Source organism: Nylanderia fulva, unplaced genomic scaffold (assembly GCF_048542155.1).
Source record: "Nylanderia fulva isolate GAGA-0341 unplaced genomic scaffold, ASM4854215v1 Scaffold4, whole genome shotgun sequence".
Lineage (NCBI taxonomy): Eukaryota > Metazoa > Arthropoda > Insecta > Hymenoptera > Formicidae > Nylanderia > Nylanderia fulva.
In genome coordinates this window covers 7,633,262-7,647,518 of record NW_028190476.1, presented here as the reverse complement: position 1 = coordinate 7,647,518, position 14,257 = coordinate 7,633,262, and the positions used below count along the sequence as shown (strand labels likewise).

At 26.8% G+C, this 14,257-nt stretch overlaps 2 protein-coding genes across 4 annotated transcripts; both read right to left on the bottom strand.

The window, feature by feature from the left end:
• On the bottom strand, positions 1-3,923 carry LOC114945539 (uncharacterized). 3 transcript variants are annotated; one of them, XM_085485857.1, is made up of 9 exons: positions 3,780-3,923; positions 2,791-2,910; positions 2,561-2,678; positions 1,892-2,153; positions 1,520-1,636; positions 1,305-1,399; positions 381-537; positions 132-264; positions 1-51 (listed from the first exon to the last, which is right to left on the bottom strand). In XM_085485857.1, the coding sequence occupies exons 1-9, from the start codon at positions 3,921-3,923 to the stop codon at positions 1-3; spliced, it is 1,197 nt and encodes a 398-aa protein (XP_085341983.1). The 3 variants fall into 3 exon arrangements, with proteins under 3 accessions (XP_085341983.1, XP_085341984.1, XP_085341985.1); XM_085485858.1 differs by having other exon boundaries at positions 381-517; positions 1,309-1,399; XM_085485859.1 differs by having other exon boundaries at positions 381-501; positions 2,561-2,672.
• A 1,273-nt stretch (positions 3,924-5,196) lies between these two features.
• Positions 5,197-12,715, bottom strand: LOC114945525 (uncharacterized). Its single transcript, XM_085486110.1, has 10 exons — positions 12,510-12,715; positions 11,519-11,638; positions 11,289-11,406; positions 10,624-10,882; positions 10,252-10,368; positions 10,041-10,131; positions 8,970-9,106; positions 8,722-8,854; positions 8,543-8,628; positions 5,197-5,317 (listed from the first exon to the last, which is right to left on the bottom strand). The coding sequence occupies exons 1-9, from the start codon at positions 12,651-12,653 to the stop codon at positions 8,575-8,577; spliced, it is 1,173 nt and encodes a 390-aa protein (XP_085342236.1). The 5' UTR covers positions 12,654-12,715; the 3' UTR covers positions 5,197-5,317; positions 8,543-8,574.
• Between the last annotated feature and the right edge of the window lie 1,542 nt (positions 12,716-14,257).

Here is a 14,257-nt window from a genome sequence, read left to right as displayed (position 1 = left end):
TCACTGTGTAGAATATATAACTGTAAAATAAGATACTGAAGTCTTTAGTAACTGAAAATTGAAAGATATTTTAATATTATCTTTATGATATGTGTGCTGTTTTTATAAATATATATTTTACTATCTTATACCGTCGCAAAACACTCTATAGATGCGGAAAAAAGTCCTCTGACGTTCAAAGTAAAATTTTTGACATTTCTTTGCATCAGAAACAGTATCATTCTTTGTATACTTAATGGAGCTCTGTACCATTTAACGTTATATCTAGAAAAAGTTAATTTATAATGATTAATCTATAAAGAGATAAAATTTTAAACGCATTATGAAACAGTTCTTTATATATATCCTTATACATGCTATTTAGCAGATACGTTTCTTACACGGTAATAAATATATGCTCATTGTAATTTGTTACGATTTGACCGAGATAATTTGCTAGAAACATATACAAGATATAGACAAATGCGAATAAAAAAGGCAGTAATAATTCCTCAACATTTTCTTTGAATGACATAATCTGAAAAAGTTCAGACAAATCTAAGATATTTCATACAATATACATTATACATTTAACAAAAAAATTTTTTCTCAACAATAAGAAAAAGGATGATCATTTCCTATATTATTTTTGAACATTAAATATATACGGTTCTATTATTATCTATGTGATTTAAAATTTTTTAGAATTGTATTTTGTGATGAAGAAATTAAAAAGATAAAATATCAAAATCAATATTTAAAAAATACGAAAAATGATTACACTTTTCCTTTGCGTTTTTTGTTGAATTCTACATATAATCGTATATTCGTACGAAATATTCTGTAATCATTACGTTAACATAACATAAATAAACTGATTAATATTTTGTGGAATGTTGTTGCTCATTGTTCGTTCGATACGATAGTAAATAATATTTGTGTTCCATTTATACATAATAAATTCTTATATAAAATATTTTTAATTTTAATGCTAAAATAAGTAACTGATTTTATTCAATTACTTACGAATAACGATAATATTACGCTCTCTATTAAGAAAGAAGGTCATTTGTAAATTATATGTTTCCGAATTATAATGATTCTGACCATTCTTAATAAAAAGTAAGGAGATAACGAAGTCATCTCAGGTAGCAAGCGTATGTGATTTTGACTATATTAAACGTCGAATGACGTCATTAGATATCAAAATGACGTCATTATGCTACTTGGGACCTAATATACTGTGCAGTTGATCGTGTAACTTATTGTAAACTGTGGAAATTATCGAGTACGTGCTCAAGAATAGATTTAACAAAACAGAAGACTTACTCGAAACAGATTGAAGCTCACCGATAAAACTCCAAATATTATTAAACATAACATCATTGTCTCAATATTAAACATGAAGACTGTGGATAAGCTATAGAAATAAAAATTTGTTATTATGTGTATATAGCAACCCAAGTAGCAAACTGACGTTTAATGACGTCAGCTTGCCACTTACAGTTGGAGTAGGTACGCATATTATATATATACCAACTTCATAGCTTGTCGATGAATGTTCACAGCGCAAATTAAACCCTTGTATATGAAAATGTATTTCAACTGATTAATATTTTGTAGAATGTTGTTGCTCATTGCTCGTTCGATACGATAGCTATAAATAATATTTGTGTTCCAATTACACACAATAAATTCTTATGTAAGATATTTTTTCAGTTAAACAATTGCCCAGGTAGCAAGCGTACGTCATTTTAACATTAAATGACGTCATCACACGTCAAAATGACATCATTTTAACATTTAACAAATGTCAATTTGCTATTTGTGTGTTGAATAGTATTGTTTATAAGTATTCGTTCAAAAGTGTATAAATATTTATGGCGTATTTCGTGTTTACATCCGCACATACCTGGCAATTTTAAACATTCCACAAACAAGTTGAAGATACGTAATGAACATTGTTCCTATTGCTACCATTGCAGTCACCCCAATAATAAACGCTGCAATAGTATGCAAGAGTATAAAATAAAAATATTTTTGTTGATCGATAAAATACTCCGTCATGATTATCAAATGATGCGATCTTGACTCGTTTATCGATGAAATAATATTTAAAATATCCGACCAAAGTGACGCAAAAATGCCAAGAAATATGCTACAAATGGCAAATACTGAAAAGGTATCAGAAATATTATTTAATCTTCTGTCATATAAGTTTTTAAATTATCTTACATATTATCTAATTCTAATTGCATATTTTAATTGAATCCTTAATTTTCTTTCATTAACCAATGTGTGATTGATCTATAATATTAATGGCTGCCATTTTTATCACTTTATTCCAGTTTTGAAAATATTTGTTACAGATATATAATCTACACAAAAAAACTATTATATTGTATATCCTAAAAATGTTGCAATATTCTATGGATATTTTCTGAATATCTGTCGAACATTTCTGCTGTTAGGGTACTTTGTTAAGAAATGGATTTTTTAAGTTTTCAAAAGTGAAATAAAAAGTGAATAATAAGAAAATAGTATAATCGTATTTGTGTAAATTCTAAAACGATTATCTTACCGGTAAGTAACATAGTATAACGTACGCCATAACATCCATATTTGTTTATAATAGCAATTTCATTTTCGTCTTTCAATTCATTACACACATGCAATAATCGTTCCAATAAGTCCTTCATCTATTTCAATAATTTCATATCTTATACAATAAATAATAATGTCAGAAAACATGGCATAATAATAAGTTATTGAACAAATTTTTTCCGTCTTATAAGTTAGGTATCAACTTACACCGTTGATATTAACATAAAACATGTTGTATTTTATTATAAAACTTATAAAGAAAACTATAGAGGATAAAACTTTAATGATGAGATCCGTAGTACATTTTTGAGAAATAAATACTGTACACTGCAAGTAAAAATTAAATGTGTTTGCATTAAAAAATTATTAGGTTAATGTCATGTGTGCATATGGACACATGAACTGTATAATTTACATTATATACCACTAATTTTAAAAAATTATAATTATTTTTGATAAAATTTTATTTACAATAGAAGTATTTAATAAAGTCAAAAGCACATGTATTAAACACATATACATATATATACGTGTTTTGATATTTTGTATGTGTGTATGGGTGTGTAAATAATAAATATTAAAAGGTAACACTTCACCGATTATTTTAATTTTTATATCAAGAAACGCGATAGCATTTCATTAATTGTAAGACTTTATTCGCAGTCTCATCAGAAAGAGACTACCTCGTATTATTTTCTGAAATATAAAAACGCTTATTTAAGAATAAATTAAAATGTAATAAAGTAATTAAAGTATTATATATATCTAAATAATAAAATTAAATAATACTGACATACTTATTTGTACATGTGTATATATTATATTTATTTATATAATATTTTTCTATGTAATTCTATAAAAAATCTAGATTATTTTTGTATCTTAAATAAGCAGTTTTATTTAAATAAACAATTCATATATTTCAGAAACCATATTGTATGTATTTGCGGATTTAGTTGTTTCTAATACAATATATGTAAAAATCAAAATGATTTATAAGTGTAACCTTTTCGGACAATATTTACCATATACACAATTAATCTATATATAAAAGCAAAATTATGATTATATACAATTATCATGTAATTAATATTATTATTCGATGCTAATCTAAATTGTGATTTATAAATTTTATGGTAAAAATTGCTTGCCGTAATTCATATATTACACGATATTAGTTATTTATTAATACTTACTTGAAATATCATTTGTGTCGTTAAAATACTAGACAGGAAAATAAATTGAAATCGAGTGAGATTTGATTGTTGTAAGGGCCACACGCCTAGAGCGAGCAGAAGAATTTTATGTATACGAAAATGGTTAATCTTGACGCCGGTCATCTCTTCGCAAAGCCTGAGACATGAATGATTGTGAAGAGCAGCCGACGAGAGTCGGCTTATCCCCCTCTTCTTCTTCATCGTTTACCTATTATCTGTTATTTACTTATCACCTTTGGTGTAAATTCTAGCGCATAAATTACTTAATTTCGTATAATACAAGGTGGTATAATAAGATATCTTGCCTTACTATATTACCTTAGAGTCGGAGTATTCGTATTTTTTTAACACTATTTTTCGAAATTAAGTAGAATTACGCAATCATTTTAATAACAAAAGAAATTTACCTAAAATTTTTCTTCCTTAAAAAAAGGGGAGAAAATATTGATAGAATTATGTATAATTACGCGATCAATTTATATAACAGAAGAAATTTACTTAAAGTTTTTTTCCCCTACAAAAAGGGGAGAAAATATTGGTAGAATTATGTACATACCTATATTTACGCGCAAGTCGCGCATGCGTAATCGTCACCTTTTTGTAACAAAAATTTCACAGCCTTCATTTCATCGCGCGCTTTCGTGACATACGTATGTTTCTTGAGAATAATATTCAGCTTTCAGTGGTATAGTATGTAATAATATGTAATAATATAGGTGTATAGTATGTATCGTAATTTTAGCACACGGCATTCAAAAGATTATATTGTAGTTTATAGCAAATTTTATACCCTTGTAACAATTTTTAAATTGTAATGTTTTCTCGTCAGAGGTAGTGGTCCGCAGGTGACGTGAAATTACTCATATGGGAACCAAAATTTCCCGTTAGATTAAAATTATATTTGATCTTATATATATAGAGAGAAAAAAAGTTATATATATAGTTTTATATTATTACACAATTCATTTAATAACAGAAGAAAATGTCTTTTTCCGATATAAAAAAATAACAAAATATCAAGAGACACGGTAGTGTCTCGTGCTAAGTCCAAGAAAGAAAAAAAAGACACGCCATGTCTCTTTACGCGAGTCGAATAGTTGAGAGTATTCGATATTTTCAGTTCACATATAACCGCTGAATGGATTGAGTTATTTCTAGGCTCAATCGATAGCTTGAATATGAATTATGTAATGAAAGTGTCTTTATTTTTGCGCTACGTGCTCTCTAAACGAAGCTATTACGATACAAAGTTGAAATGTCAAAATTTTTCATTAAGAAACGTCGCGGCCCACGTATGCGACGTACTCTTCATATAACTGACGCAAGAAGGCGCTAACGTTTTGTGATGTATTAATTTATTGATTACCTGGTTTTAATAATTCATTATCTAGTTTTGACAGGTATGGGTTAATATAATAAATTTGTTTGAAAAAAATAAAATTACAGACGTAGTATGTATACAATTATTATTTTGCTTCGGCTTGATGCAAGCAAATGAATCTGTGTGGAATCGGTTTCTGCAAAGAAAAAATAAGACATCAACAAGTCATGTCAATTTTTTTGGTAGTTCGATTATGTTTGAGAATCTGCTAAATGTACATGTGATTGATATCATTATTATAAAATATGAAAAGATTGCTTCAGAGTAAGTAATTTTTGCTTTTATGTAATTAATATTTTTTAAATGCATGCTTTATTTTCTTCTCTTTCTGAGATTTTGTTGCATGATATAATTATACTCATGCCAAATATTTACGTATATGAATAACTTTTTTATATCCGATATTCTAATCTACAATTTATGTAGATAGATATTAAAAATTAGAAATTAAATAAAATAAATGTATAGTACAAAAAGGAGTAATATCCCTAAAAAAATTATCTTTTTAAAAGAAGATAAAAAAGGTGCTAAGTCCGCGTAATGTCCCTGTAAAAACCTATCCTACAAGAACTATTAATATAAAAATATTATGCTAAGTAAAATTAAAAACTCTAAAATATTGTAATTTTATTTAATTAACCAAAAAAATTATATAAAATAATTTTTTAATTTTCTACATCCTACATAAAATAATATTAAAAATTAACAATAATTAAAAAAATTAAACTTTAAAAATTTTTTAAAAATTATATAGAAATTAAATATGTAAAAAAAATTAAAAAATAATTTTAAAAAATTAAAAAACTTAGCACAGCTAAACTTTAATTGAAAGACATTCAAGCGAAGAAATACATTAATTTTTAACATATTGTTTGTTTAATTACGCAGTAATTTGCAAATTTTTAACATTATTTTTGGTAGGATGTAGGAAATTAAAAAATTATTTTATATAATTTATTTGGTTAATTAAATAAAATTAAAATAATTTAAAAAGTTTTTATTTTTACTTAGCATAATTTTTTTATATTATTAATTTTTGTAGGATAGGTTTTTACAGAGACGTTACGCGGACTTAGCATCTTTTTTTTACCTTTTTTTAAAAAAGTAATTCTTTAGGGATATATATTTACGCGAAAGTCGCGTATGCATAATCATCACTTTTTTGCCAAATTTTACACCTTTTATTTTATCGCGCGCTTTCGTGATATATACGTACATATTCTTAAAGAACCATTCAACAATTAGTACTTTAATATTTGTGATTAAGATGATGTTATTTTTGAAGACGAATTAATCAGATTTATTTTCAGCATTTTCAAGTCCTAAATTGACGTGATTAAAATTTTAATATTTTAGGAGCTATATATATCGATTTCTTTCTTTTCGCTTACAATATCAAATTATTCAGATAAACTCTTACTTCTCTCTTTAAATTGTCAAATTTCATACATATTAAAATAGACATTATTAGTATACTAATATTATAAAAAAGTCTGAGAAAATACAAATGTACAGATGAAATTGAAAGTATATAGTGTAAAGTAACTGAGTAATTATTTTACTTTATTATATTTTATATATATACATATATATATATATATATATATATATATATATATATATATACAGGGTGTCCCAGAATTGATAGTAGAAAAAAAATAGGCATATTCTACAAGTCAAAATAAGGTAAAATTGTTGTATAAACATATGTCCGGAAACGCACCCCCTTTGAGTTACACTCCTCCAAAGTTTCCCCAAAAACTTGAATTTTTCGTATATTGTCTAAACTTGGACTTAGAATTTTATGAAAATTGGTACATACACATTTCTTTATGCGTTTTATTCATTTTTATTGTCAAAAATTTTCTAACAAAATTTCGAAGGGGGTTTTAAGGGGGAGGGGCTACTTTTCAATATGACAAAACTTATGTGTGGATGCAATAAATTTGAAATACATTACAGTTTATGATGGAAAATACAAAAATAAGCAATTTTTGACTCTTTGATTTTTTTCATACGACAAACCGTTTTTGAGATAATCGACTTAACAATAAAGACACCTGTATTTGTACCCTACGCCTCAACCTACGGGCAAGTTTTACGCGAACTATGTAATGCTATTTTTGTTTTATGTTTGTTTTTATTTTTTGTAATCTACCATTTGTGAATTGAGCGGATAGTGCTTTGCGCGCGAACTACATAGTTCGCGCAAAACTTACCCGTAGGTTGAGGCGTAGGGTATAGATACAGGTGTCTTTATTGTTAAGTCGATTATCTCAAAAATGGTTTGTCGTATGAAAAAAATCAAAGAGTCAAAAAATACTTATTTTTGTAATTTCCGTCATAAACTGTAATGTATTTTAAATTTATTGCATCTACACATAAGTTTTGTCAATTTAAAAGTAGCCCCACCCCCCTAAAACCCCCTTCGAAATTTTGTTAGAAAATTTTTGACAATTAAAATTAATAAAACGCATAAAGAAATGTGTATGTACCAATTTTCAAAAAATTCTAAATCCAAGTTTAGACAATATACGGAAAATTCGAGTTTTTTGGGGAAACTTTGGGGGAGTGTAGCTCAAAGAGGGTGCGTTTCTAGACATATGTTTATAGAACAATTTTACCTTATTTTGACTTGTAGAAAATGCCTATTTTTTTTACTATCAATTCTGGAACACCCTGTATTATGTGCAGCATACAATTTCAACAAGTTAAAAATATGTAACGCATAATAGTACCTTCCCATACAGCACAGATTATTGCAATTATATTGCAGCAACGTTGCAAGTTGCAATGCAACATTATACAGACATTGCAGAGATATAGGTGCACAAAATTCCAGCACACTTGTAGCAACATGACATTAATATTTCGGAAATATTGCATGTAATCCAAATTCTATAATTTATATATTGTAATATATATAAATTAACTACAACATATTTTCATTAATAATTTATTTACATTTATATACCTGTATATGCAACATTAGTTTATAGTTGCAATAACAATGCATTATTGCAAATTCATAACATTGCAATATTTTGTTGCAATCTTCCAAAAAGCGGACATTTTAAAATTGCTGCAATTCAACAGCAATGATGTAGCAACATTTTGCAGTGAATTTGCAATATTGCAATATTGCGGTGAAAGATTGTTGTAATGTTTTTGCAATCTATCGGTGCTGTATGGGTTAAAATAACTTTGTTCCTTTCTATTATATTTTCTTTTCCATGAGAAATCATTTCTAAACTAGACGAATGAAATAATTTTAGAAAGTAATGTTTTTATTTTCTTCATATATAAGAAATACTTTATAAATATTATTTATATTTTTCATTATGATTATATATTCTCTTACCGTAATTATATTTAATTCAAAAGATTATCGTCTCATCCTTGAGTAGAATAAATAACTGTAAAATACGATATTGAAGCCTTAAAAAGCTGAAATATGAAAGACACATTTTATTTTTATACAAATCATAATATGTCCTATTTTTATAAATATATATTTTATTACTGTCTTCTCTCTACTACCGTAGCAAAAGTCTCTAGAGATCCACTGAACAGTCCACCAACATTCAAATTAAAATTTTTAGAACTTCTTTGCAACAGAAACAACATCATTTTCTGTATACATAATGGAGCTATATACCATTTAACGTTATATCTATAAAAATTAATTTATAATGATTAATTTATAAAGAGATAAAATTTTAAACGCATTATAAAACAGTTCCTTATATGTATCTTTATACATGCTATTTAGCAGATACGTTTCTTACACGGTAATAAATACATGCTCATTGTAATTTGTTACGTTTTGTCCGTTATAATTTGCTAGAAACATATACAAGATAAGGATACATGTGAATAAAAAAGACAGTAATAATTCCTCAACATTTTCTTTGAATGACATAACCTGAAAAAGTTCAGACAAATCTAAGATATTTCATACAATATACATTATACATTTACCAAAAAATTTTTTAACGTATAAGACGGGCAACAAGAGCCAAATCGCGGATGACAATACGTTATCCTAACGAAACTAAATAATTCTTCGTTAGAATTAAATACCGGTGCACAAGGCACCAAATTTTTACTTGGACATTACATTTAACAAAAATACTTTTTTTCAACAATAAAAAAAAAGGATAATCATTTCCTATATTATTTTTGAAAATTAAATACGGTTCTATTATTATCTATGATTTAAAATTTTTTAGAATTGTATTTTGTGATAAAGAAATTAAAAAGATAGAATATCAAATTCAATATTAAAAAAGTACGGAAAATGATTACACTTTTCCTTTGCGTTTTTTTGTTGAGTTCTACATATAATCGATTATTCGTACGAAATATTCTGTAATCATTATGTTAACATAACATAAATAAACTGATTCATATTTTGTAGAATGTTGTTGCTCATTGCTCATTCGATACGATAGTAAATAATATTTGTTCCAATTATACATAATAAATTCTTATATAAAATATTTTTAATTTTAATGCTGAAATAAGTAATTGATTTTATTCAATTACTTACGAATAACGATAATATTACGCTCTCTATTAAGAAAGAAGGTCATTTGTAAATTATATGTTACCGATTAATTATAATAATTTTGACCATTCTTAATAAAAAGTAAGGAACTAACGAAGACATCTCAGGTAGCAAGCGTATGTGATTTTGACTATATTAAACGGCGAATGACGTCATTAGATATCAAAATGACGTCATTATGCTACTTGGGACCTAATATACTGTGCAGTTGATCGTGTAACTTTATTGTAAACTGTGGAAATTATCGAGTACGTGCTCAAGAATAAATCTAACAAAACGGAAGACTTACTCGAAACAGATTGAGGCTCACCGATAAAACTCCAGATATTGTTAAACATAACATCATTGTCTCAATATTAAACATGAGCATTGTGGATAAGCTATAAAAATAAAAATTTGTTATTATGTGTATATAGCATCCCAAGTAGCAAATTGACGTTTAATGACGTCAGTTTGCCACTTTCAGTTGGAGTAGGTACGCATATTATATATATACCAACTTCATAGCTTGTCGATGAATGTTCACAGCGCAAATTAAACCCTTGTATATGAAAATGTATTTCAACAGATTAATATTTTGTAGAATGTTGTTGCTCATTGCTCGTTTGATACGATAGCTATAAATAATATTTGTGTTCCAATTACACACAATAAATTCTTATGTAAAATATTTTTTCAGTTAAACAATTGCCCAGGTAGCAAGCGTACGTCATTTTAACATTAAATGACGTCATTACACGTCAAAATGACATCATTTTAACATTTAACAAATGTCAATTTGCTATTTGTGTGTTGAACAGTTTTGTTTATGAGTATTCGTTCAAAAGTGTATAAGTATTTATGGCGTATTTTGTGTTTACATCCGCACATACCTGGCAATTTTAAACATTCCACAAACATATTGAAAATACGTAAGGAACATTGTTCCTATCGCTACCATTGCAGTCGCCCCAATAATAAACGCTGCAATAGCATGCAAGAGTATAAAATAAAAATATTTTTGTTGATCGATAAAATACTCCGTTATGATTATCAAATGTTGCGATCTTGACTCGTTTATCGATAAAATAATATTTAAAACATCCGGCCAAAGTAACGCAAAAATGACAAGAGATATGCTGCAAAAAGCAACTGAAAAGGTGTCAGAAATATTATTTAATGTTTTGTCATATAAGTTTTTAAATTGATTTACATATTATCTCATTCTAATTGCATATTTTAATTGAATCCTTAATTTTCTTTTAGTAACCAATGTGTAATTGATCCATAATATTAATGGCTGCCATTTTTATCACTTTATTCCAGTTTTGAAAATATTTGTTACTGATTTATTATCTACACAAGAAAACTATTATATTGTATACCCTAAAAATGTTGCAATATTTTATGAATATTTTTTGAATATCTTTCGAACATTTCTGCTGTTAGAGTACTTTGTTAAAAAATGGATTTTTTGAGTTTTCAAAAGTAGAATAAAAAGTGAATGATAAGAAAAAAGTATAATCGTATTTGTGCAAATCTAAAACAATTATCTTACCGATAAGTGATATAGTATAACGTACGCCATAACATCCATATTTATTTATAATAGCAATTTCATTTTCGTCTTTCAATTCATTACACACATGCAATAATCGTTCCAATAAGTCCTTCATCTATTTCAATAATTTCATATCTTATACAATATATAATAATGTCAGAAAACATGGCATAATAATAAGTTATTGAACAAATTTTTTCCGTCTTATAAGTTAGGTATCAACTTACACCGTTGATATTAACATAAAACATGTTGTATTTTATAATAAACATTGTAAAGAAAGCTACGGAGGATAAAACTTTAATGATGAGATCCGTAGTACATTTTTGTGAAATAAATACTGTACACTGCAAGTAAAAATTAAATGTATTTGCATTAAAAAATTATTAGGGTTATGTCACGTGTCCATATGGACACATGAACTGTGTAATTTACATTATATATCACTAATTTAAAAAATTATAATTATTTTTGATAAAATTTTATTTACAATATAAGTATTTAATAAAGTCGACTGCACATGTATTAAACACATATACGTATATATACGTGTTTTGATATTTTGTATGTGTGTATGTGTGCGTAAATAATAAATATTAAAATGTAACACTTCACCGATCATTTTAATTTTTACATCAAAAAACGCGATAAGCATTTCACTAATTGTAAAACTTTTAATATTCGCAGTCTCATCAGAAAGAGACTACCTCGTATTATTTTCTGAAATATAAAAACGCTTATTTATAAATAAATTAAAATGTAATAAAGTAATTAAAGTATTATATATATGTAAATAATAAAATTAAATAATATTGACATACTTATTTATACATGTGTATATATTATATTTATTTATATAATATTTTTCTATCTAATTCTATAAAAAATCTAGATTATTTTTGTATCTTAAATAAGCAGTTTTATTTAAATAAACAATTCATATATTTCAGAAACCATATTGTATGTAATTCCGGATTCTGTTGTTTCTAATACAATATATGTAAAAATCAAAATGATTTATAAGTGTAACCTTTTCGGACAATATTTACCATATATAAAATTAATCTATATAAAAGCAAAATTATAATTATATACAATTATCATGTAATTGATATTATTATTCGATGCTAATCTAAATTGTGATTTATAAATTTTATGGTAAAAATTGCTTGCCGTAATTCATATATTACACGATATTAGTAATTTAGTAAAACTTACTTGAAATATCACTTGTGTCGTTAAAATACTAGACAGGAAAATAAATTGAAATCGAGTGAGATTTGATTGTTGTAAGGGCCACACGCCTAGAGCGAGCAGAAGAATTTTATGTATACGAAAATGGTTAATCTTGACGCCGGTCATCTCTTCGCAAAGTCTGAGACATGAATGATTGTGAAGAGCAGCCGACGAGAGTCGGCTTATCCCCCTCTTCTTCTTCATCGTTTACCTATTATCTGTTATTTACTTATCACCTTTGGTGTAAATTCTAGCGCATAAATTACTTAATTTCGTATAAAACAAGGTGGTATAAGATATCTTGCCTTACTATATTACCTTAGAGTCGGAGTATTTTTTCAACACTATTTTTCGAAATAAAGTAGAATTACGCAATCAATTTAATAACAAAAGAAATATATTTAAATTTTTTTTCCCACGAAAAAAGGGAGAAAATATTGATAGAATTATGTATAATTACGCGATCAATTTATATAACAGAAGAAATTTACTTAAAGTTTTTTTCCCCTACAAAAAGGGGAGAAAATATTAGTAGAATTATGTACATACCTATATTTACGCGCAAGTCGCGCATGCGTAATCGTCACTTTTTTGTAACAGAAATTTCACAGCCTTCATTTCATCACGCGCTTTTGTGACATACGTATGTTTCTTGAGAATAATATTCAGCTTTCAGTGGTATTGTATGTAATAATATGTAATAATATAGGTGTATAGTATGTATCGTAATTTTAGCACACGGCATTCAAAAAATTACATTTTATAGCAAATTTTGCACCCTTGTAACGATTTTTAAATTGTAATTTTTTCTAGTCTGAGAGGTAGTGGTCCGTGGTTGACGTGAAATTACTCATATGCGAACCAAAATTTCTCGTTAGATTAAAATTATATTTGATCTTATATATATACAGAGAGAAAAGTTATATAAATAGTTTTATATTATTACACAATTCATTTAATAACAGAAGAAAATGTCTTTTTCCGATATAAAAAAAAAGTAAAAATAGCAAAATATCAAGAGACACGGTAGTGTCTTGTGCTAAGTTCAAGAAAGAAAAGAAACGACACGCCATGTCTCTTTACGCGAGTCGAATAGTTGAGAGTACTCGATATTTTCAGTTCACATATAACCGCTGAATGGATTGAGTTATTTCTAGGCTCAATCGATATCTTGAGTATGAATTAAATAATGAAAGTGTCTTTATTTTTGCGCTACGTGCTCTCTAAACGAAGCTATTACGATACAAAGTTGAAATGTCAAAATTTTTCATTAAGAAACGTCGCGGCCCACGTATGCGACGTACTCTTCATATAACTGACGCAAGAAGGCGCTAACGTTTTGTGATGTATTAATTTATTGATTACTTGGTTTTGATAATTCATTATCTAGTTTTGACAGGTATAGGTTAATATAATAAATTTGTTTAAAAGAAATAAAATTACAGACGTAGTATACAATTATTATTTTGCTTCGGCTTGATGCAAGCAAATGAATCTGTGTGGAATCAGTTTCTGCAAAGAAAAAATAAGACATCAACAAGTCATGTCAATTTTTTCGGTTTTTCGATTATGTTTGAGAATCTGCTAAATGTAGATGTGATTGATATTATTATTATAAAATATGAAAAGATTGCTCCAGAGTAAGTAATTTTTGCTTTGATGTAATTAATATTTTTTAAATGCATGCTTTATTTTCTTCTCTTTCTGAGATTTTGTTGCATGATATAATT

Coding starts and splice junctions, on each gene's coding strand:
- LOC114945539 (XM_085485857.1), bottom strand. CDS start 3,923: ATGACCGGCGTCAAGATTAACCATTTTCGTATACATAAAATTCTTCTG. Junction 2,911..3,779: donor CGACACAAATGATATTTCAA/GTAAGTATTAAT, acceptor TTTTACTTGCAG/TGTACAGTATTTATTTCTCA. Junction 2,154..2,560: donor TTATACTATGTTACTTACCG/GTAAGATAATCG, acceptor ATACCTTTTCAG/TATTTGCCATTTGTAGCATA.
- LOC114945525 (XM_085486110.1), bottom strand. CDS start 12,653: ATGACCGGCGTCAAGATTAACCATTTTCGTATACATAAAATTCTTCTG. Junction 10,883..11,288: donor TTATACTATATCACTTATCG/GTAAGATAATTG, acceptor ACACCTTTTCAG/TTGCTTTTTGCAGCATATCT. Junction 10,369..10,623: donor GGAATGTTTAAAATTGCCAG/GTATGTGCGGAT, acceptor TATTATTTATAG/CTATCGTATCAAACGAGCAA.